This window comes from Ostrinia furnacalis, unplaced genomic scaffold (assembly GCF_004193835.3).
Source record: "Ostrinia furnacalis isolate ACB-3 unplaced genomic scaffold, ASM419383v2 OfSCF1746, whole genome shotgun sequence".
NCBI classification, from domain to species: Eukaryota; Metazoa; Arthropoda; class Insecta; order Lepidoptera; family Crambidae; genus Ostrinia; species Ostrinia furnacalis.
In genome coordinates this window covers 430394-453714 of record NW_021131985.1, presented here as the reverse complement: position 1 = coordinate 453714, position 23321 = coordinate 430394, and the positions used below count along the sequence as shown (strand labels likewise).

At 37.0% G+C, this 23321-nt stretch overlaps 3 protein-coding genes across 3 annotated transcripts in view; 2 read left to right on the top strand and 1 right to left on the bottom strand.

The window, feature by feature from the left end:
* Positions 1-1147: 1147 nt before the first annotated feature.
* LOC114353623 (cysteine-rich PDZ-binding protein) lies at positions 1148-2654 on the top strand. The gene is made up of 2 exons (XM_028305683.1): positions 1148-1538; positions 1976-2654. The coding sequence occupies exons 1-2, from the start codon at positions 1366-1368 to the stop codon at positions 2103-2105; spliced, it is 303 nt and encodes a 100-aa protein (XP_028161484.1). The 5' UTR covers positions 1148-1365; the 3' UTR covers positions 2106-2654.
* Positions 2655-3533: 879 nt separating this feature from the next.
* Positions 3534-5641, top strand: LOC114353611 (uncharacterized). The gene is made up of 3 exons (XM_028305671.1): positions 3534-3663; positions 4561-4773; positions 5282-5641. Exons 1-3 carry the CDS (start codon positions 3619-3621, stop codon positions 5639-5641), a joined length of 618 nt encoding a protein of 205 aa, XP_028161472.1. The 5' UTR covers positions 3534-3618.
* Positions 5642-13053: 7412 nt separating this feature from the next.
* The window catches only part of LOC114353624 (uncharacterized), a 70495-nt gene continuing 60227 nt past the window's right edge, over positions 13054-23321 (bottom strand). The window contains exons 3-5 of the mRNA XM_028305684.1: positions 21469-21610; positions 19206-19396; positions 13054-17525 (exon numbers count right to left, since the gene is read on the bottom strand). Of these exons, the coding sequence (XP_028161485.1) occupies positions 13641-17525; positions 19206-19396; positions 21469-21610 (4218 nt within the window). The 3' untranslated portion in view covers positions 13054-13640. The remainder of the gene's footprint in view (positions 17526-19205; positions 19397-21468; positions 21611-23321) is intronic.

Genomic DNA, 23321 nt, shown 5'->3' with positions numbered 1-23321 from the left:
ATGAAAACCAGAACTGTGCCACCACTGGTCGCCAAAGAAAAGATAATATTTACATACGATTACTAATACCTATTACTACGTAAATGACAACGAGAGTTATTCGTGCTAGGGGCACTGATACATTATGGTTAACTACACTTTGCCAATTTTTTTTCAGAATCCTATTAATGATAATTTAGAAGTTAGTTTAAAATAAATACCTAATAGATTTTTATTTTAAAATTAGTAGAGTAGGTATGTAACTGCTAAAAACCTATATCAATCAAATCAAATTTAATGAAGATGATTTTGTTTAGGCCCTAATGTTGTAAGATAATTCAAATGACTCTGTAAAACCTGGGTTCGATTCCAGGTCGAGTCAATCAGAAAAAAGGTTAATGAGCAAGGAAGGCTCTCGGTCTCAAAGAATACTTTCTTTCTACATAATACTAAATAATTTCATTAATTTTTAAACCGACTGCGCCAGAAGATCGTAATGTTTTTTGCTTCGTCTCGTACAAAGTGGAATGGAGCAAGATAAAAATTAAAATAAGTTTGAAACCAGAGTTAGTTGTCAACCTTATTAATCAAATTATTGTTTTTAGAGAAACCAATTTCCTGACAGGACACCGTACGAGAAATAGTGAACTTTTAAACCTGCTCAGTGATTATCCCGTAAGTTTTATTTTATTTTTACTTTAACATAAACTTGCTAGGTAGGTACAAACAAACTCGCTTTTAATTCTTTAAATACCTAAACAAGTAGGTATTAATTTAAATGTTTTTATCTTTAAATTTCAGACACGCCAATTTGAAGCCTACATTATCTTCTAAATTTACACTTATTTTATTTAATAAATATTATTGTTGTTCACAAAATATTATTTTATTATCCTACACTAAGGATAAGCTGTAATTATTAAGGATCTCAAAATATGACGAATGTACCATTGAGTTATAATTGATTTGTACCTACTTATATTAATGCCGATAAAACTAATTTTTAACTAAATTGGTTTTCATATTTTTCGATCGTTCCTAAAATGGAATGGAATGAATTTTGTCTCATTTTGGGAAATTCTTTTATTTTATTGAAAGTGATTTTGGTGTGAATCGGACTGCGGACATTCTTGACATTTTGAGTTTTGGTATTTTTGACAATGACATTTTGAATCAGCAGCGCTGTCAAAGTTGTTTGTTGTCGTTTTGTCGTCGTTTTCGTGGTACATAATTTTAAATAATCTATTCGTAATAGAGCCAAATACTCTAGAAATTACACCATTAATCTGCCGGTTACCGGAGGAGGAACAATTCACTTGTACCGCTTTGGACTCTACATTTTTGAGGTTATATTGTTTGTTTTGGAAGTGGAATTATCTAAATAAGATGGTTTGTGAGAAATGCGAAAAGAAACTAGGTCGTGTGATCACGCCAGACCCGTGGAAAGCTGGCGCGAGGAATACTGTGGAGTCTGGCGGCAGAAAAGTTGGTGAAAACAAGGCTTTGACAGCGAAAAAAGGGCGGTTCAACCCTTACACTGCGAAGTTCCAGGAATGCAAGTAAGTTTTGTGGCATTTTTCTGTATAAATTTTTTTTAACTAATCTTTTTGTCATAAAATGACCCAAGCAATGATGCAAATGTACATTTTGATTATACCTACCATGTCTGAGATTTTTGGATTAATATCTAATTCAAGTCTGTTTTGAGGTTTTGATTGCAAACTTAATACTATCCTTCCTAATAAAGTGTCTTAGCACATTGCCAAATATTTTTGCAACAAAAATGTATTGTAGGTTTTACTAGGACATAAACTAACTAAACACCATAAGTCACCTTTAGACTGAGTTTCTTCCGCCACTTCTTCTCATCACCAGCCCATTATATTGTCCCGAAGTGGTGGTAAAGCTACCTACCTGTGTAAATGCTCTGGAAAGGGCCTATGTTCTGAATACCTATTTGATTTGACTAATTTGAATTTTTGTGTGTTAATTCCAGGATTTGCCGATGTAAAGTTCACCAAGTCGGCTCACATTACTGCCAAGCGTGTGCGTACAAGAAAGGCATCTGTGCAATGTGCGGCAAGAAGATATTGGACACAAAGAACTATCGGCAGAGCTCTACGTAACTGGCAATATTAGTGTACCTACTTTAAGATTGTATAAATTGTTTGGTTAGTAAGCAATTGTGTACTTTTTATATAATGTGGGTTTTACCAACACTTGAGCAATAATTGAGATGTTTCTAATTATAAGGATTTTATATACTCAAAATATGGGATCTTTCCAATACGATTAAGCAGGATATCAGATGTACGTTTGAATAAGAAACATAGTTACCTCTTTTGTGGTCTTATTATGGTACAACTGAAGTCCTGATCAAAATGTGTTATTAAAAGAGCCCTATGATCATAATATTACCATGAATTACGCCTACTCTGAATCCCGCTGCCGCGCCGCCGGCGAAATTATGCTTTGACGAATCGTGTGCAGGAGCGCTAAAGGCAACAGCATCCAGGTCATGATTGCGAGCAGGTTAGATTGTGTGTATGGCCTATGGAATGAAGCAGGGATGACTTATATGCCTAAAGCTTAATTATGGGATTTGAAATTGAAATTAATGACATAAGAGTAGGCGCACACCGTTGATTTTTAGTTGGTCGATAGTTGTGCCCGATTTTAAATTGTATGAAGAATCGGCCAAATCGAATCGGCGTAGTGTGCGCACTCCCATACATGCCCATACTGATCAACTGCCCGACTAAACTATCGGCCGATGAAAAATCAACGGTGTGCGCCTACTCTAAAATATAAATATTTCATCTTTAATTATTACATTTATTTATTGTAATGAAATACATTGTACAATACTTGTTCAACTAATATAGATCTAAGTGAAATTGTTACTAACAAAGTCTTAGTTTTTTGAATAAAGAATATTATTATTCTTAGAGCCGATTTTTCAATCGTCAGATATCTTTTATCTGAAGAATAAATTTGTCATTTTGACATATTTTCCATACTGAAACTGTCAATGTGCCAAACTTATTCTCAAGTATAAAGTTATCCGACTATTGAAAAATCAGCCCTTATAATAATTATCATTTTAAAATTTAAATCATACTTATTTACAAATAAAACATATTCAGACTTATAAACTTAACTAACACTATGTGTATTGTGTACCCAATCTTTGGTAAAGTTTACTGACTAGAGGTACCTACATGGAATCCATAGATTTTGGGGCTTATTCCACTATTCGTCAACGAGGATTAGTGAACTTTTTGTTCACTAAAAAAAGATCATTACTTTAAAAATAAAATCCTAATATAATGGGGATTAATGAACTAAAAAGTTTAGTTAAAATGTAGATAATTAATTATTATTAATTTTAAACATTTCAATATTGAATATACCACGAAGTTTAAGCATAAATAAATTACTGAAAACATTTAAACTCAAGCCTGATTTGTCTAAATATCGAAATTTTATGAACGAGTCATTGAATTTAATCGATTTTAGTAAGCATTTCACTTTTATACTTCCGTACACTCATTTATGTGGTCAGTGAAACATTGCAAATAACAATTACTTCAATCGCATAACATGAACGGCGACGGATAAATATTTTCAATTACTGAAATGGTATTTTTCGCATTGTTTTTCATACACATGTTGCTTTATGGGGTAAGTAGGTACTTAGGTTACAAGTTTTTTTTATAATTTCTTCTATTTGCGTTATTCCGTTTTATTACCGAGTGGTACCTACCAGCATTGTAGCAAATACAAAATTTAATCTATTATTCAGTACTTATACAGGGTGTTAGGTAAATGGGTATATGAGCCGACACTAGCCCATGTTAACATGGGCATTTAGATGGTATGGTGAAGTCAGGAAATTGATATCTTTATTTTAATTTTCATATTTTTCATACAAATCGGAATTTATAAAATTTATTTTGTATGAAAATAAAATAAAATAAAATGATGATATCAAATTTCTGACTTCACCATACCATTTATATGCCTATGTTAACATGGGCTAGTGTCGGCTCATATACCCATTTACCTAACACCATGTATAGGAGTTATAGGCCCTTTCCAGGGCGCTTATACACGTCCCAAATAGCTTGCCCTCCCACCACCACCATAGTTAGTCCAGTGGTTATGTTCTGGGTTCGATTCCCATTTAGATTCTATCTTCATTATTCGTTTCATCCGAAGACGTCCACTGCTGGACAAAGACCTCATGGACTTTCACAACGACCGGTCCTGCGCCGCATCCAGGCACCACCCGCGACCTTCACCAGATCATCGGTCCACCGATCATAGTGAGGGGCTTGCCCACACTAGGTACGTCTTCCGTCCCGTGGTCGCCACTCTCGAGAACTTTTCTGCCCCAGCGATCATCAGCTCTGCGAGATTTGCCTCGCCCACTGCACTGCCACTTGATTAGCAATTTTGCGGGCTGTGTCGGTCAATTTGGTTCTCCTGCGGATCTTATTTCTGATTCGATCACGAAGAAAGATACTCGTAGTATTAACGTATGTAAATTTTTTTTTGTTATTAAGTATTTATTTACAGATCTCACAGGCCTACGAGAACAAACACTTCGAAGCCAAAAAGGATGAAAGCAGTCGATTCGCAGCTCTCTTGCAGGAGCTCATAAAGGTGAACGAGGGAAGGATAGAAGCGATGAAGCAGCTGGTCCGCCTGCAGGAGTATAGCGTAGCCCCCCACCACTTGAGGATGGGGAGGGAGGACGATCAGGATAGACTGGTGGTCATTATTGTAGGAGTAAGTAGCAGTGCGGGAGTAACTAGGCTGCATCACCTTAAGGCTGGTTTTAGAGTCACGCTGACGCACGCTGACCATCAGCGCTGATAGCCGAAATGTATGAAACGTCGGCGCCGAGCGATCAGCGTCACTCAGGAACGTTCCCTTCAATTACATACTTATTGATCTGTCAGCGCCGACGATCAGCGAGCGGTTAGCGCGATTCTAAAACCNCTAAAACCCGCCTAACTTTAACCATAGCTGATAGCTATAAATAGGTGTTTTTGTATGGAGTTTGACGTTTGTTATTAAAGTAAGAGGGTGCAAACTAGTTGGATGGTTAGACTCCATGCAGAGTGCAGACGTTCGGTCTGCTTCTAGTTTGTATATGGAGAAGCGGCCGAATTCAAAACGGTAGGTACATGTAATGTGCGTACCTGCTTCCATACATCTTCGTAGGACCGATAACAGCTCGAAGAAGAACAATAGAGATTGGCTGTCTAGCTAACTTAAATTTTTATTTTGCCAGGACAGAAAAACCTCTATCGAGACCAATCCAAACATAGCAGATCCACTTTGGAATCCAGAGCCCTACAAAGGATCCAAAGACCTCCATAAATCAGCTGAAAGTGATTCAACCGATGACGTCAATAATGACGATGCAGGCCAAGCATTAAGAAAGGGCTGGCAATACACCTGCGGGAAAAAGATGAAGAAAGTATGCACTAAAGCTTGTAAAATAGCTTACAAAAACGTCTGCATGACGTATGACTGTAAGAAGAAGATGAAGAAAAGTTTGAAGAAGGAATGCAAAAGGATGTGCAAGTCCAAATTCGACGAAGGCAAATACAGCGGATCGCGTTCTGATTCTGATTCGGATTCTGACTAGGTACTTTTAAGTTAAGAAATAACTGTAATTTAAATAGATAAGTTAATAAATTGACTTTCTGTTCTTCTTACTTAATTTACCATCATCACTACAATGAAAGCCCCATGGATGCTTAAGACCTGCCATACATGGACAGCTTGAAGCAGTTAACACAGCTTAAAATTGCGGCTGCATTATACTGCATAGCAAATCACATAAGCAGTTGTGACTACTCGAGCGGTTCCTAGATGCTTGTACGTAGTAAACTGTAGTTTGCTATGCAGTCGCAGCTTGAAGCTGTCGGATACTAGCCGCTCCAAGCTGTCCGTGTATCGCGGGCCTTGGTTTCAAACTTTATGTTTATAATCAATAAATAAATAAAAAATGTAACTAGTATCTACTTAAGTAGGTAAGTACTTACGTGCTCTGAAAAAATCCTTATGAAACCATCCTTTTCAACTAGCAAAAGAATTAGGTATTTAGTAGGTCTTACCTCAAATTCTAAAGTAAACAAAGTTCTTTATATACAAGTTAAATACCAACCTAATTGAAGCAATTAAAACTAACTACATCCCTATTGCCTAATTCACAGAGCCCTAATTGTAGAGCTTGCGGACATTGCCTCCCAAGCAAAACAAACTTAACTAATTTAATTTAACCGCGGTTCAATAGACGTGCCCTCAGCCTCATAATTCAATGAGTTGTTGGTACAAACCAACTAACTTGAAGTGAAGACAATCTTTGGAGGCTATTATTGGCGCCATCAATAAGTCAAGCGTAAAGCATAGGTAATATTATTTGATATGTTAGTAATCTTGCAACGGGTAATAATAATTAATATAAAATACCATGAAAATACCAAAACAAGCGACTCATGGCGTTTAAGTAAGTATGCCTAATGCACACATTTTTGAATTGGGAATCGAACCTACGATTTCTGACATGAATTACTAACGTATCTTAAACCACTAGTCCAAGCCGCTAATCAAAAAAACATGGTTCTATTTTGCAAGAAAAAGAGTCAACATAATACCTACCTATGTTTTATAACAGTCTATTCACCATCATCGTCATCATTTCAGCAATAGGACGTCCACTGCTGAACATAGGCCTCCCCCAATGATTTCCAAAATGGCCGGTTGGTGGCGGCCTCTCGTACACCTACTGCTACAAAAAAAATTGGTAAAATGAAAGTCTAGGTAAGTAATTGCAGTGCATAGTTTCAAGAATCTATTTATACCGACAAAGATTTTGAGTGAAAGTTTTGCGAGATTTATTATAAAAATCAAATTTAATTAAAAGTTACGATCTTTGTTGATTGAACCACTCGATCATAAAAGTTATTATCCATATTTTGTTATCATCCTTTTCAGTGCTTTACGATCAAGTTTTTGACCGACTACCAATTTGTTTTATTTATTGTACTTATTAATACCAAACTACTTTCTAATACAAATTATAATGCACCGATCTATTGCACTACTTTTTTCAATCATTTATTACGTTGTAAGTTTCCGCAGTTTTTAAATCGATAATATCTTTGACAATTTTTCACCTAAATAAGGATTGAGCCTACCACAATAATGTAGGTAATACATCTACTTGCTGTTAAAACATAAAACTAAATAAGTATTTCAAAAACATTTACATATTTTAATATTTTACAGTTAAGTACGTGTTTATACTGGCAACTGACCTTTCTATTTTTTGTTAGTTTGTCTTTAATTACCTTTTTATTTTTAAATTAAGATTGACTTTTCAGGAATTTTCATTAGCAAAACCTGCACTAACTTCCCAAATACGATTTCATAAAGATCTTTTACCGATCGACGAGAAAGACTATCGTCGTGACGTGTTAGCTATCGTTTTTCTGAACGTAAGTTAACTTTATTTTTTTTATTAAGTTAGTCAGTGCCAGAGGTATGGGGAGCTTGGGAGGGGCACTGGAGGGTGTTATTGTGACGGTGAAACGTAAAGTTAAGCTCTATAATTATGATTTACAGTAATGTATTGACAGTGACGGCGTACCCGGGGCGATCCCCCCCCGTCCCCCCTCCCCCCCCGTCACAAGGTCACAAGTCCTATGGCAACCCCCANAGGACCGATAACAGCTCGAAGAAGAACAATAGAGATTGGCTGTCTAGCTAACTTAAATTTTTATTTTGCCAGGACAGAAAAACCTCTATCGAGACCAATCCAAACATAGCAGATCCACTTTGGAATCCAGAGCCCTACAAAGGATCCAAAGACCTCCATAAATCAGCTGAAAGTGATTCAACCGATGACGTCAATAATGACGATGCAGGCCAAGCATTAAGAAAGGGCTGGCAATACACCTGCGGGAAAAAGATGAAGAAAGTATGCACTAAAGCTTGTAAAATAGCTTACAAAAACGTCTGTATGACGTATGACTGTAAGAAAAAGATGAAGAAAAGTTTGAAGAAGGAATGCAAAAGGATGTGCAAGTCCAAATTCGACGAAGGCAAATACAGCGGATCTCGTTCTGATTCTGATTCGGATTCTGACTAGGAACTAGATTTTAAGTTAAGATTTCAGAATTAAATAACTGTAATTTTAATAGATAAGGTAATAAATTGACTTTCTGTTCTTCGTGCTTTATTTACCATTGCCACTACAATGAAAGCCCCAATGCTTGCTTAAAGCTTCCTGTCATACATGGACAGCTTGAAGCAGATTTTTGACAGCTTCAAGCTGCGACTGCATAGCAAACTACGGAAGCAGTTGTGAGCAGTCAAGCGCGAGCGGTTCCGTGTAAGTATGTAAGTAACGTAGAGTCAAGATTTTGTAGTTTGCTATGCTATATGCAGTCGCAGCTCAAAACTGGCAGACACTATAATGTTTCAAGATGACTGACGCTATCCGTGTATGGCGGGCCTTAATTTCAAACAAACTTACATTGTACCAAATTAACGCAATTATCTAGCTATATCCCATTGCCTAATTCACAGAGCCCTAATTGTAGAGCTTGCGGACATTGCCTCCCAAGCAAAACAAACCTACTTAACTAATTTAATTTAACTGCGGTTCAATAGATGTGCCCTCAGCCTCATAATTCAATGTATTGTTGTGCTCCAATTAAACAATTAGTACAAACCAACTGACTTGAAGCGACGACATCTTGAAAAGTTAGTTCAATCTTTAGAGATCATAGGCGCCTTCTTGCACTTTATTACTTAACATAGAAAATACCTATTCAAATAAATATAAAATCATAGATAGAAAACCGATACAAACAAATTAGAAAGTAATCTGCACATTGCACACATTTTTGGATTGTGGGGGAATCGAACCCGCGTCTTCTGACATTCTGGCATTAGTGAACCACTAAGGCCGGGGCGTCCATCAAATGTAGATTTTATTTTTAAAGAAAAATGCGTACTTAATTAGGATTCGAATTTTTTACATCAACATTAGTAGGTATTAAAGTATGTAGGCATCGGTAGGTCTAGGTGTGGGCTTTAAGCCATAGTACCTAGGTCAAGCAAATCCTAGTACTTAATGACTGTAGTGTGTAAAATATGTCGTAGATACTCTCGTATCATCATCATCATTTCAGCTATAGGACATCCACTGCTGAACCACAATAGGCCTCCCCCAATGATGGCGGCCTCTCGAATACTTCTGCTACAAAAAAATTTTGTAAAATGAAAGTCTAGGTAAGTAATTGCAGTGAATAGTTTCAAGAATCTATTTATACCAAGATTTTGAGTGAAAGTTTTGCGAGATTTATCATAAAAATCAAATTTAATTAAAAGTTACGATCTTTGTTGATTGAAGCATTAGATCATAAAATCCATATTTTGTTATCATCCTTTTCAGTGCTTTACGATCGATCAAGTTTTTGACCGACTACCAATTTGTTTTATTTATTGTATTAATACTAAACTACTTTCTAATACAAATTAAAATGCACCGATCTATTGCACTACTTTTTTCAATCATTTACGTTGTAAGTTTCCGCAGTTTTTAAATCGATAAAATCTTTGTCAATTTTTCACCTAAATAAGGATTGAGCCTCTGGTAGTAGTACTACCACAATAACACCTACTTGCTGTAAAAAAAACTACTACATAAAACTAAATATTTCAAAAATATTTAGGTACATAAGGTATATTATAATATTTTACAGTTTCGTGTTGATACTGGCAAGTCTGGCAACTGACCTTTCTATTTTTTGTTAGTTTGTCTTTAATTAACTTTTTGTTTTTAAATTAAGATTGACTTTTCAGGAATTTTCAGTAGCAAAACCCGCACTATTTTCCAAAATACAAGATTACAGTACAGAAAACGAGCTTAAACATAGAGACAACCATCGTGATGTGTTAGCTATTGTTTTTCTTAACGTAAGTTAACTTTATATTTTTATTATAGCCTATAGGGTCGAGCAATTAACTTAGTCTTTGCCAGAGGTATGGGGAGCTTGGGAGGGCACTGGAGGGTGTTTTTGTGACGGTCAAACGTAAAGTTAAGCGCTATAATTATGATTTACAGTAATGTATTGATGGACGGCATAAGTAAGAAATAAGAATAACCTACCAACTCTTTCCTTAAATGTCGTAAAAGCGGCTTAGGGATAAATATACTAAGATATATGAAGATCAGGCTTCTTCAACCTGCCTGGTCAGTAGTGGTCAGTAACCAGTGTGGGGTGTGTAGGATAAATCATCCATTTGCACCTAGTAAAACAGAGATCTAGCCTCCTAGATCTCTGTTTTACTAGGTGCAAATGTATCGCTGCGATGAGATGCGTTTTATATAGATCAGATATACCTAGATCCTCATCTAGGTATATCTGATCTATATAAAACGCATCTCATCGCAGCGATTCAGAAAAAAAAGGATAACTATTATGTATTACATTACTTGATCGTGCTAATTTTTGTAATGTTTCAGAAAGAATTACCACAGCTAGAAGATTTACGATATCTTAGAGCAGAATCTAAAGATAGCAAAGACGCTTTAAAATCCGATAATACAAAAAATCTATCGGACGATAGTTCAGAAGAATTTACAGAAGAAGATCGATTAGATTTAAATGATCAAACTTTAGGAAATTCTGTAAATAAAGCTGTTCTAAGATGGTCGGATTGTAGAAGAAAAGCTGCGAAGATTTGCACTAGTGCTTGCATGGAGTCATACAGAAATACATGCTATGCTTACAGCTGTAGGAGCAGCATGAAAAGGACTTTTAGGAGAGAGTGTAAGGAAAATTGTAGAGATAAATTCAGAGATTAAATAAATTAAATTATAACTGTTGTTTTTTATTTTCACTTTGATAATACAAAAAATTTATAGACACTGAATTAGGTACCTACACAAATAAAACAACAAATAAGCCCTCTCGACTTATAGGTACCTGTAGGTACTGGGTTCGAATCTCAAGTAGGACAATACGTAGTGAAACTCAATTTTGACCCGACTGCGCTAGAAAGAGGGTTATTGTGTTTGGTTAGGATATGACATAGCCTATATGGACCATAATTTATGCTGGTCAATGCTCACTAGGTATCTATCAATAGATCAAATCCCGTCAAATGCTCTGTGGTAGATACTAAAATCTAAGAGAACTGTATAGCATTGTTTTAAACTAAGTATATGTAAAGATTTCTATGTACCTATTTTATTTTATGGACATTCACTTATACATATACAGGCTGTTAGGTAAATGGGTATTATCTACATATGAGCCGACACTAGCCCATGTTAACATGGTCATATAAATGGTATGGTGAAATCACGAAATTGATATCTCCATTTTAATTATTTTATTTTTCATACAAATCGGATTTTATAACATTTATTTTGTATGAAAATTTAAAAAATTAAAATGATGATATCAATTTTCTGACTTCACCATACCATTTATATGCCCATGTTAACATGGGCTAGTGTCGGCTCATATACTCATTTACCTAACACCCTGTATGTGTATAACTAATTTTAAGGTAACCCGTTCAGTTACGTTAAAAACGTTTAACATTTTTGAGAGAAAAAATAAAATAAAAATAAGTAAATTTAATTAAAAGTTACGATCAGTGTTGATTGAATCATTCGATCATAAATGAAATCAGTAGGTACTTTAATCCGCTTTGCGATATGCAATTCTTTTTTAGTATTAAGTTCTCAGGAATAACTTTCTAACGAAACTGTATTAATTTAGTACCTACCTTTTTAAAAAAAACAGTTAAACAGTTAAATTTTAATTACTTTCTATTTACAATGTACCTGACAAGTGTTTTCGTAATATTTTTAATATTATTTTTCGTTGTAAGTCTTCCGCAATCTTTGTTAGTTATTTTAAAAATAATACTAATTACTTTCTTGCAATTAAAAATTTTCCTTTTACCTGTTTACCTACTTTACCTTTAAGTTAATAAGATTGAAATTTCAGGAATGTTTAGTACCAAAAACTTCCAAAATAGAACTAAATGAAGATTATTATACAACTTCGGATTATATCAATAAAATAAACGAGTTAAAACATCAAGCAGACGTGTTAGCTATTGTAATCCTAAATGTAAGTGGTGTTTATTTATATACAGGGTGAAAACGATATGCTGTACCTACCTACTAAATGAATGGAAGCTGAAAACAGAATTTTCGGATAAATCCAGTTTATTCTGTAACCTATTATTAATACCGTTTGATAGAGCTCGTGAAACACTTTCAGGATCAGAAACCAGTTTTTCGATATCTTGTATAGTTTAGAAATAATCGAGTGAGATCACTTATCGTTCCACCCTGTATATTCAGGAACTATATCTACTTACCTATCTATTTAAATTAATATCTTATTTTAATAATGATACGTAGTAATTTCTCATCACGCATCTTTTCTTATTGTTTCAGAAAGAAATACCACAAGAAGATTTGAAAAATAGAGCACAATCTGAAATTATAGGCGACGATTTAACATCAGATGAATCAGATGAAAGTTTAGAAGATGATGATGATAAATTTGATGTTAATGTACCTAAAGAACTTAGTAATGCTATAGGTAAAAATGTTCTTCGATTTAAATGGAAAGGATGCACTAAGAAAGTCCGGAAAGTTTGCTGCAAAGCCTGCGTAAGTGCGTATAAAAATGTTTGCACCAGTTACAAGTGTAGTAGAAGGATGAAAAAGGCTTTTAAGAAAGAGTGTAAGAACAGTTGTAAAGATCAATTCGATTTCTCTTGAAAGAGATCGATTAAATAGATTTTTTTAGATTAATTTGTAAATAATAGATCGATTTATTGTTTTGTTTACTCAGAATTCGATCAGTAATACGAGTAAGTATAATCTTATGTAAAGTGTAATGTAAAAAAAAACGAAAAACATTTTATCTTCTTTATTTATAATTTATGATACATCAATAAAGTACAATTTTGTATAATTGTGATATAATAACTTGTTAATTGTAGTTTGTAATACAATAAATTGAACATTACAGCAACTTTTTCTATATAAATCGATTCAACAAGTAACACTTGTAAAATGTTAATAAATATAAGTTCTAACTCTATACTCTTCACTCAATATTTTCCATGGCTCAGAAATATTAATTTCTGGATCTACGAAAATAAATTCCTACTTCTAAGATATAACACGCTATGTTAAATCATAAAATATGTAAAATGGTAATACTCGTAGGACGGAATGTCAAATATATAATATTTAATAATTCAATCGTTATAATACATAAAGCATTTAGGTATTCATCATAATCTCATTCAGTATAACGTCAATATTGCTATATAAATTGTGACAGTATATAAGACTAATTTAAACATTCACAACCCAAATAACATAATACAAAAGTCTATGTAAGAAAATATGTTTACTTTTACAATTAGAAAGGCACTTTGTTACGATTTACTTCAGGTATTTTAACAAGTAATTACAATCTAAAAACGAACTCGCCGAGTTTTTCACTCGGGAAGAATATTTGCACCACATGTTACATAGAAGTAAAAGCACTTCGATGTGATGACATTATTATTCTTATAATATCTAAAATTTACAATTTCCCACCACTTGGACTCCTGGAACTACTTTTTATGGAAGTCACAGAAATATTCCCCGAACTACTGCTCAAGGTGGGTGGAGGTGACCGCGGTAACGAAAACGTCTTTTCCGTCAAATTCTCCTGACTCGCCGACTTTTGGCTCATGAAAACCGGTATCTTAGATGACACGCCGATCGGCTTCTGTTTCTCTTTTACCGGTATGTTGCTCGGTTTAGCTAAGATTACCGGTTTTTGTCCGGAAACCGGCGCGTCACTTGCTGCCCGTAGTTGCATCTGGTCCAATTGTGACAACCTCCGGTTTTCTAGATCTGTGCTTGTAACTATAGTTCCTTTGGGAGATTCGTACGTCGCAGTTCTGAATTTTATTGTGGTGTTTCTCGGTAAATCGAAGTCAGAATGCCGTTTCTTTGGTTCGTTTTGACTCGTTCGTTTTTTCAACTCGGCCTGGTCTCTGGCCGAGTGTCGGCGTTCGTTTAGAATGAAGTCGTTAAGCATTTCAATATCCAATTCATAAGATGGGGAAGGCTCATCATAAGAAGCAGCTCTTTGTCTGCTGGAAATTTTATCTTTTACAGTTTTCTCTTGAACTTTTTCTGTGCGAGGCGTAGTTACTTGAATTTCGGTTATGTGATCGTTCTGTACTCCTGAATCTTTTGCGCTTTCAATTTTACATTTAACATTGTCCGAGGCTAGCAATGGATTAATCGTGTATCTGGTTTTCGTGACTTCAGCTGCTTCGCCACTCGAAGTTTGGACATCTTCTAAATCGTGTATAATTCTTATCCCCAGTTGTGATAATTCTTCAGGTGTCTTCTGTGCCATAAAACTGGGGTCGTTCTTCAGTTTCTCCATCAACGCTTTAGCCTGTGCTTCATCCATGTCCGTTGTATTCAAAATTATAGTTTCAGTTTTAGTGTAAGAAGGTTCATCGGTTGTAAAGTGCATATTAGGATTCTGCCGTTTGATTTCATCTAGCACACTTTTGTCAATGTCTTTAACATTGCCTTCTTCTAAGTTTAACTCATCAATGTCTCTTGCACCTTTCATTAATCCAAAACTAATTTGTTCAACCTGCAGCGGTGCTTCTGTCGTCGCTTGCAGGTATTTAGTAGATATCTTTTCGACGTTTTGTGTTATAACCTTATTTCCGAATTCATCTTCAGCTACATTTACGGTCACAGTTTTCTGCACAGGTTCCTGAGTCATTGTTATTGACATATTTGCTGGTTCCATGTACAATGTGCCGCTTTCTCTTTCACCTCGTCTCCTTATGCCTTCAAGAACGTCTGGTGGCATGATTCTCAACGAAGGCTCGCCGATTTCAATTGATTTTGTGTAAGATTTACTCTTTTGTTCGCCTGAAGGTTGAGTTTTCTCGCTCGTATTTATTGTCACAATGTTACTACTGTGGCTTTGCGACTCTTTGGGCTCTGACCATTCAGTAGAGGTTGTACCAAAGGTTTCAAAAGTGGGTTTCTTGTTGTATTTCAGACTGTTATTATTAGATCCAACATTGACGTTGCTTACGAAATCGTCGTACTCTCTATTTTTTGGTTCTGTACTCTTTAAATCAAAGTTAACGATATCAGGTTGGTGCATAGCAGATTTGAAAGCGTCCGTCATTTGTGTGGGGCTTTCTACACTGGTTGTGGCTTCACTTTTCTGAGTACTTTGGTCTATATGTACATTTAATATGGGGTTTTTGGCTAGAAGCTTCTTCATCATATCAGATTTGGGTCTTTCTAAGCTATTCACGTATGTGTTTCTCGATACCTTTAAATCATCTGGAATGTTAGTATCGTAAGTCATACTTAATTTCTCATCGAATTTAATAGGTGCTGGTACTGCTGGTGCAACTTTTGTAGTAGTAGTAGTGGTGGTGGTGATATTAGGCTGTATTTCTTGGGTGCTATCAAGAGAACTCATATTGCTTCCATCAGATGTGGATTTGGCGAATTCAGAAACAAGTTTGAAGTGAACTTTCATATTCTCGTCAATTATTCTTCGTGCCAAATGATCCGAAGTCTCATGGGATTCATTTTCTTTGTACAGCTGAAATTCCCTACCTTGTAATTTTGGGCCTGATTCCTGCTCTTCCAATTTTTCAGAATCGACTGAGCTAGTTGATCCTTTCACAATAGCGTCTTCCAAGTTCCCGAATTCGGACGCCTTCTTTAAGCGATTTCTCTGGAAAGTGTTCAAGCCTTCTATTGCCGAAGGTTTGCCAATGTTCAGACTCAATCTCGGTTCTTTATGCTTGACCACGACTCCTTTGTCGGAATCAATCATATCCGGTAACATATCTTCATTACCAGAATCAAAGAACGTAGTCTCAACTACTGACATAGCTTTTCTCTTCTTTGGAGATAGAGTGCTCTCTTGTATTTCAGCGTCATCAGCTGATATATCTAAACTCTGCGCTCTTTCAAGAGTACCGGTTGATGGCTTACTTGTTTTAGCTCTCATTTCAAATCTAGACAGATCTCCCAAAGAAGCAGCTTTGCGCTCATTTTCGTCCAATAGCGAAGCATCGTCCGAAACGGAATGCGCTGTATCGTTAAGTGGAGAACTGTGTATTGTTATGTCACTATTATTGAGTTCTATTGTAGTGGAACCCTTCTCGCTTTTGTCGCTATTGTTCAAAGACACAACTGAATGGACATCGTGGTTAGACGACAGGTTGGATTTTGAGTCTTCAAAAAAGTTGTTTAGTGAGTCACTTTCCCTTTTAAAAGGTTTAGATACGATATCGTCGATGTCATCCTGGCTAAAGTTAATTGAATCTTCAATACGCGATTTTGTTTTGCTCACCTTTGGCGTTGAAGTATTGTAAGAAATCATTGATTTATTGGGGCTCGCAAATGAAGTTTCGTGAAGCAAGCTAGAATGTTGTTTTTCGTTTGACAAAAAGTCATTAACGTTCCTCATTTGTTCTATTATGCTGTCATCTGTTTTGTTTTTCTCATGGTCAGGCGGTGACGGCGCTTTACCTTTAGATTTTTTTGCTGGTTTAGGGGCTTCATCTTTTTTGTGTTCGGGCTTTTCATCGGCGATGTGTTCAATTGAGCTCTTCCTGTTAGTCCTTGCCGCTTTAGCTGCGTCCAACATGTGTTGAGGTATCTCTTGAGGAATACCATTTTCGTCTCTCTTGATGCCGCTAGAATTGAGGTCGTTTCTACTGAAAGATATTGAACTGTCTGAAGTTTTTGAGGTGTCTTGTTGACTTGTATTCATTTCTGGATCAACAGGCTTCGCTCGAGCGTTAGGAATAGGAGGTGCCATTTTTTCTCTCCGCTTAGCAACGACAGGTTTCTTAATTTCAGTCTCACTTTCATGTTTTATTTGAGTCGTAGGTGCAGGTCTTTGGGGCTCCGGCTTGTCTGGCTCATCGATGGATTTCTTCTCAACAGCTACCACTCCGTTCTCTACGTGTTTTTGTTTTAATACTCCGTCATCAGGAACATTTGGTGGTAGTACTCTGATGCCGAATTTCATTCCTCTTTTCGGGTCGTAATCTTTCTTTTGTAATTCCGCGTGCTCTATCTGTGTTATTCCATTCTCTGGTTGTATTATCTGAACGTCATTTCCAGTTGAATGTCTTGTTTTGTTCCTTTCTGGTTTACTCAACGCTGCAGGTATATCAGAATGCCTGGTTTTGTGTGCGAGTTTGTTATTCTTTTCGTTTTCTCGCTCTAGCGTGGTGGTCAGCATATCTCTTTTCTCTTTCTTGTTCCGTTCTAGCGTGGTGTTGGTGATTATTTTGTCTGTGATGATCTTCTTGATGCCGCCCTTGCTCTTCGTTTCAAGGGTTGAGTTGTTGGAGTGTGATGTGTTCGGAGATCTCGGTGGGTGTAGGAGCTTCCCTTCTTTCTCGAGCTGGAATAAGAAACACATGACATAATTAGCATAAGGACTGTATAGAACGAGTCTTTTAAATAATTTTTAGGACTGCAGTTAGAGTTGTAGGTAAGAAAATCACTGGCTACCTTATTTATCAAGTTTATTGTTATTGATCCCAAGTTAAACTTCATTATACCTATTTTATACGCATATCTGACACATAATTGACATAATAATATTGTCCCTGTTAAAAGGTAAAAAGCATTAAATTACGTCGTAGTTGTCTGCCTCTTAACTGTCACCTATACGTAGTAGGCCTATCTCTAACTCGAACTCGCCCTTAAAGATAAAGTGTGTAGGTATTTTGTTTACTATTGCGTCTCAACATTATGTAAGTCATAGTAGCTAACGTCTACAGTTTATCTATCTCCACCATCAAAATCCAAACACCGGCATGTCAAACAATCAAGCTCATATAGTTCCAAAATACTGGACTGTCCTGTCGATGACATTGACAGTGGGGCGCCACCGTCAATACCGGATCGCTGGTTCAGATTTTTGCCATGTTGGAAACCATATAGTTGAACGATGGTAGCGCCCCCCTGTCATTGAGTTTGGCGGGACAGTTCAGCGTGGGTCATCTATACAACCTTATTCGTCTGTTTTTCAAACAATAGAGACGTATACATTCCTTGTCGTGCGACATTATTGTATGCCAAACAACCATTGTAACTGCAATAACATTGTAAATTGATTTCTGTTTGCTCAAAAACATCCTCTAATATATCTAACATAGCATTCAATATCCCGCACACCGTTTCACTACTTACGACAGCTGCAACTTGGAACGACATTTCTTATTGTCAACGGACCATTGTAAGAGGAGCTATAAAGGTTTTAGATGTTTTCCCAAAGATATAAGTCATGATAAGTTAGAGAGGTCAATGTAAACTGGTCGGGAGGCTTCAATGAGTAATGGCGGAGCCATTTGAATGTATAACTAGCTGGAAATGCATGGAAATAATTATTATGCCTGTGATATAACGCAGACGCAACGGCTTGTCAAGTTGTACAGATATTCAGCTGGTGTGTCTAGTTTTACTGATATTTTGCATACTGGCAAAATGCTCCAAGCATTATAACCGCGCGGAGGAAACCACCGGGTTATGCACAAGTGAGGTAGAAAGACATGAAGGTAGAATAAATTTTGCCTAAGTACTTTGTGACTGAAATTGGATTCAGATTTTACTTTATTCATAAACGAAGTTATAAGGATAAAAAATGACGAGAAATGGCAGTATTTTAATCAGTGAAAACGTCTTATTAAAGCACTATACTTACTTCGTACAGTGATTTTTATCAGAATGGTGTTAGGCTAGTTTACTTATTACGAGTAGGTAAGTACAACTTTCTTAAAAAAATATAAAATTTTAACGCGGGCTTAGCTCAAGCAAATAGGCGGAGGATGTCTAGTTGAAAACCACGGGTTTTAGTGGGTTCGAGTCCGATTTAACCTGTCGAACCCCGGAAAATGGGACTATTCCCACCCCACCCTCGTTCACCGCTGCAACTCCTGTGTAGCCAGGATCTACAGCTTGACCGCCATAAAACCCAACCAATGAAGCCCGGGAAGCGAGTACTGACCAGTTTCCCGGGTTAAAAAAGCCAAAGAAATAAGACAGAACTACAACTAATTGTTCTCTAAAGTCGACTCACCGTGCTAACGTCTCCAGTAGACCCTGCTCTCTTCAGCAATGGATGGTGGACGGTTTTCCCCGCCCCGCTAGCCCTCCCCCCTTCTACTATCTCCAGCTCCACAGGATAGGGGGAAGCGAGGGACATGATGCCCACTGCATCTTCTAAAGGCGTCCCCGTAAACTCGATCTTGATGCTTTTGATCTTGTCACCTGGAAGGGAGATCGGTTTGTTAATAGAGCTCGATTTAATGGAGTAAATTGGAGGATTGTGAACAATACAGGTCTCGCAAGGATCAAAACTTGTCGAAATTTTTGAATTTTTGAGTTTGTGTGAACAAGTTTTGTTCTTACATAGATCATGATACTTCATAGTGTATTTTACGCTTTCTCACAGCGTTTACCAATTTCAATTTGATTTTACTCGTACTTTGAGTTACCAATCCACGACCAAGAAAGAGTTTGTGGGTTTTAATGCCCGTTTTCACAATCCCTAATTTTTAAGTGGCCCCCATGAAAACAAAATTCCTGTTAAATATGTGTTAGTGTTACCATAGGGGTCACTTAAAAATTAGGAATTGATGGTGAAAACGGGCATCAGTCCCAAACAAATAATTTTTAGGTGAAAAATCTTGGTCTATTCTTTAGTAGGGACGAGGAATAGACCTATTCCTGAATTAAACATTGTGCAACAAGAACTCGATTCATTTCTTATTTTGATTCAAGTTTGAATCATGTTTCACATCTCTAACCCTTTGCTTTAACTTCTATCTAGATCCATCCAGACTTATTCTCTGACGTCATCCATCGATTTTCGATCACAAAACAATCGGCGATAAAAACGTGAGGATACTGCAGATCGGGGACGTGCCCTCTGTATCGGATCGGGATATGTTTGTGGCGATTGCATACAGCCACGAAGGTATAAACCATAGCTTGTATAGTGAGTTTATTTGAATCAGGACGAAGTTTAAAAAATGTTAAGTACCTAACTGCGCCACAGTAGTTAGGACTGGCAATACTTCCAATAGGTATAGCCTTTGCCTAAAACGATAGTAGAAGGTATTTGGCTAAAAGCAAAAAGGATCTTTATCCAAAGGACAAGGGTAAGGGCTTATTAGTATTTCCCTAAAAATACAAAGGTCTAAAAGAAATGAGAGAGAGAGAGAGAGAGATCTTTGCAAAAGTGACAAAGATAATTTTTCTACATTAAACAAAGGGTTTGATTGAAAGTAAAGGGTACAAAGCTTTATGCCTAAAATAGACAAGATTCTTAGACAAATACTTAAATACAAAGCCGTGGGTTTTGTTAACTAAAAGAGACAAAATGTATTTGCTTAGAAGAAACAAAACGTCTGAGCCTAGAAGGGACAAAAAGTCTGTGCCTGAAGGAGATAAACGGTCATTCTCCGGATCTNTTTGTTACTTAAATATTATGATATTCGGGTACTTTTTGGCCCCGGACACGTGATTTTCTTGGCCGGTGGAATGACCCTAAAGCTCTTGGCCTAAAAGACACAACATTTTTTGTCTAAATGACACAAGGCTATTTCCTAAAAAAGACAAATCATTGCCTAAAGATGCTAAGGGAAGCCCCCTTAGTGCGAGTTTACATCAAATGTCCTCACTCTAGTGAGCGCGTTAAAAAAATATATGAAAATTTTAGTTCTCGAAAGTTTCTAGGGGTGCTGTACAAACCGTCATACATTTAATGTCATTTTTTACGCGCTCAATAGTAACGACGTTTGATGTAAACTCGCACTAAGCCCTAAGGCAGGGATGGCGAACCTTTAATTTGAACGTGCCACTATTTAAAAAAAAATTGAAGTAGTCATAGACACGTGCCATTAAATTAACACCTAATTTAATGGCACCACTGGTGAGTAACACGACCTTACTCTACAGTGGCACTAACTGATGACGGCAAATACGATAGCTCATAATCAAAACACATTATTTACTATTGAATTACTGAATTTGTGATTGGTGGCGTGCCCAAAATATTATGTCGCGTGCCATCATTGGCACGCGTGCCATTGGTTCGCCAACCCTGCCCTAAGGCATTGGTTCCCAAACTTATATTAGACCCCTCCAGTCAAGATTATTTATTGGTCATATCGAGCAGTCTGGAACTCTCTCAGCGGTCACAGGTTTTTTATACTTAGTACACAGATGGCCCGTGCCCCCTTTTAAAGGTCTTTGCGCCTCCCCTGGGGGACGCGCCCCCCACTTTGGTAACCAATGCCCTAAGATCTTTGCCAAAGACACAAAGGCCTTCTCCTCACCTGGTTGCAGTTTCGCAGCAGCAGCAGGCCCGCTCCTCAGCACCGAGTGGACGTGCACCCCCTCCCGCGCGCCGCCCCCGCACCGCAGTCCCAGCCCGGTGAAGTCCCGCGCCCATAGCTTCACGCGGCGAACTTGAGCTCGCTGCGGACAAAAGACAATCAAAATCAATATCAGAGTAAATACTACGAATGAGTAGGTCATCTTCATAGAAACGCACCGAGCGCGGTTTGTATGTGAGCGCGCCAACACGTATGCGGCGCGCGCGCACCCACTGACAAAATTTAGCGTTGATTAGCGGGGAGCCAGTCGTGGTTACGCATACGGTTTGTATGTGAGCGCGCCAATATGCGTATATGTTTATTGGCGCCCGTGCGTTTCTATGAAGATGACCTACCTACTCATTTGTATTTACTCTGTCAATATGGCGCAGTTAAGGCGCGCGCGCACGTGACTGTACTGTCCTGTCACTGTCTTTCTATCTATAGTTTCCTAAGCTGCTTCTTCTCAGCACTGGTACATTTACACCCGTATTCAGAAACGATACTTGAGCTCGCTGCGGACAAAACACAATCAAAATCAATATGGCGCAGTTAGGCGCGCGCGCACGTGACTGTACTGTCGTCTGTCACTGTCTTTCTGTCCATAGTTTCTTAAGCTGCTTCTTCTCAGCACTACTGGCACATTTACACCCGTATTCAGAAACGATACTTGAGCTCGCTGCGGACAAAACACAATCAAAATCAATATGGCGCAGTTAGACGCGCGCGCACGTGACTGTACTGTCAATGTCTTTCCATAGTTTCTTACGCTGCTTCTTCTCAGCACTGGCCAGAGAGCAGAAATAACAGGAGTGGAACTGACAGGCAATCCCCTCTAGCAATGTAAGTAGACCAGTGGTTCACTCAGTTTATAAAAACTAGTTGCAGCGCCACCAATGACATATTCCAAATGTCACTATTGAAGAGTAACGTGCTGCGATAAAAATGGTAAATTGCAGTGTTTTTAATTGTAAAAAGAGATCTGAAACATATAATCTTGAAAAGGACAACATTACATTCCATCGGTAAATATTATTTTATTTATTTCACATTAATTAATATGTTACTGTAAAAGCTCGAATTGCAGTAAATCCTAAGATATTCCAGTAAAACCTAAGATCTACCAATTTCTAATGGTAAATGTCCCAAAAGGTTTGCGATTCGAACTCTTACCACCATTTCGTTGGTAAATCTTAGGATTTACATTAATGGCACGGTAAATGTTGAAAAACAAAACATGTCGTAACGTGCTCAGCGTATCTCATCATCATCATCATCATCAGAAATTACTTCAGTTGGAAAAAATCGAATCTATCTTAATATTGAAGTTGCCCTCTTTGTATTTCTAGTCGCTCACTTAGTAATGTAGTCGCACGGACAGAATTTTAATATCTAAAATGGATTAAACATAACCCACTTTTTGTAAGCTCGTTCTGCATTTGATTATTAATCAATATTCGTCGTTAGTTAAGTAAATTTTTCGCTTACTCAAATTCATACCGCTCAAGTTATTACAACAGTAAGTATGCCATCATCAGTCGCTAAGTTATTTTAGTCGATCGTTTTTTAATTCCCCATTAAGAATTACTCATTGTTTTATTCCTAAAACTAACATCTAGCAGCTGACAGAGGTAAAACCTAGCATATACTGAATTCGAATGGTAAAAGCTCGAAAAAATGGTCGTATTTTCAGAAATACTTACATTTACCAACTCATGTCGGTAAATCCTAAGACTTACACTTAAATCTTAAGATTAACCGTAGTTCGAGCTTTTACAGTAACAAATACACTAAATTTGCAAAAAACTAAATTT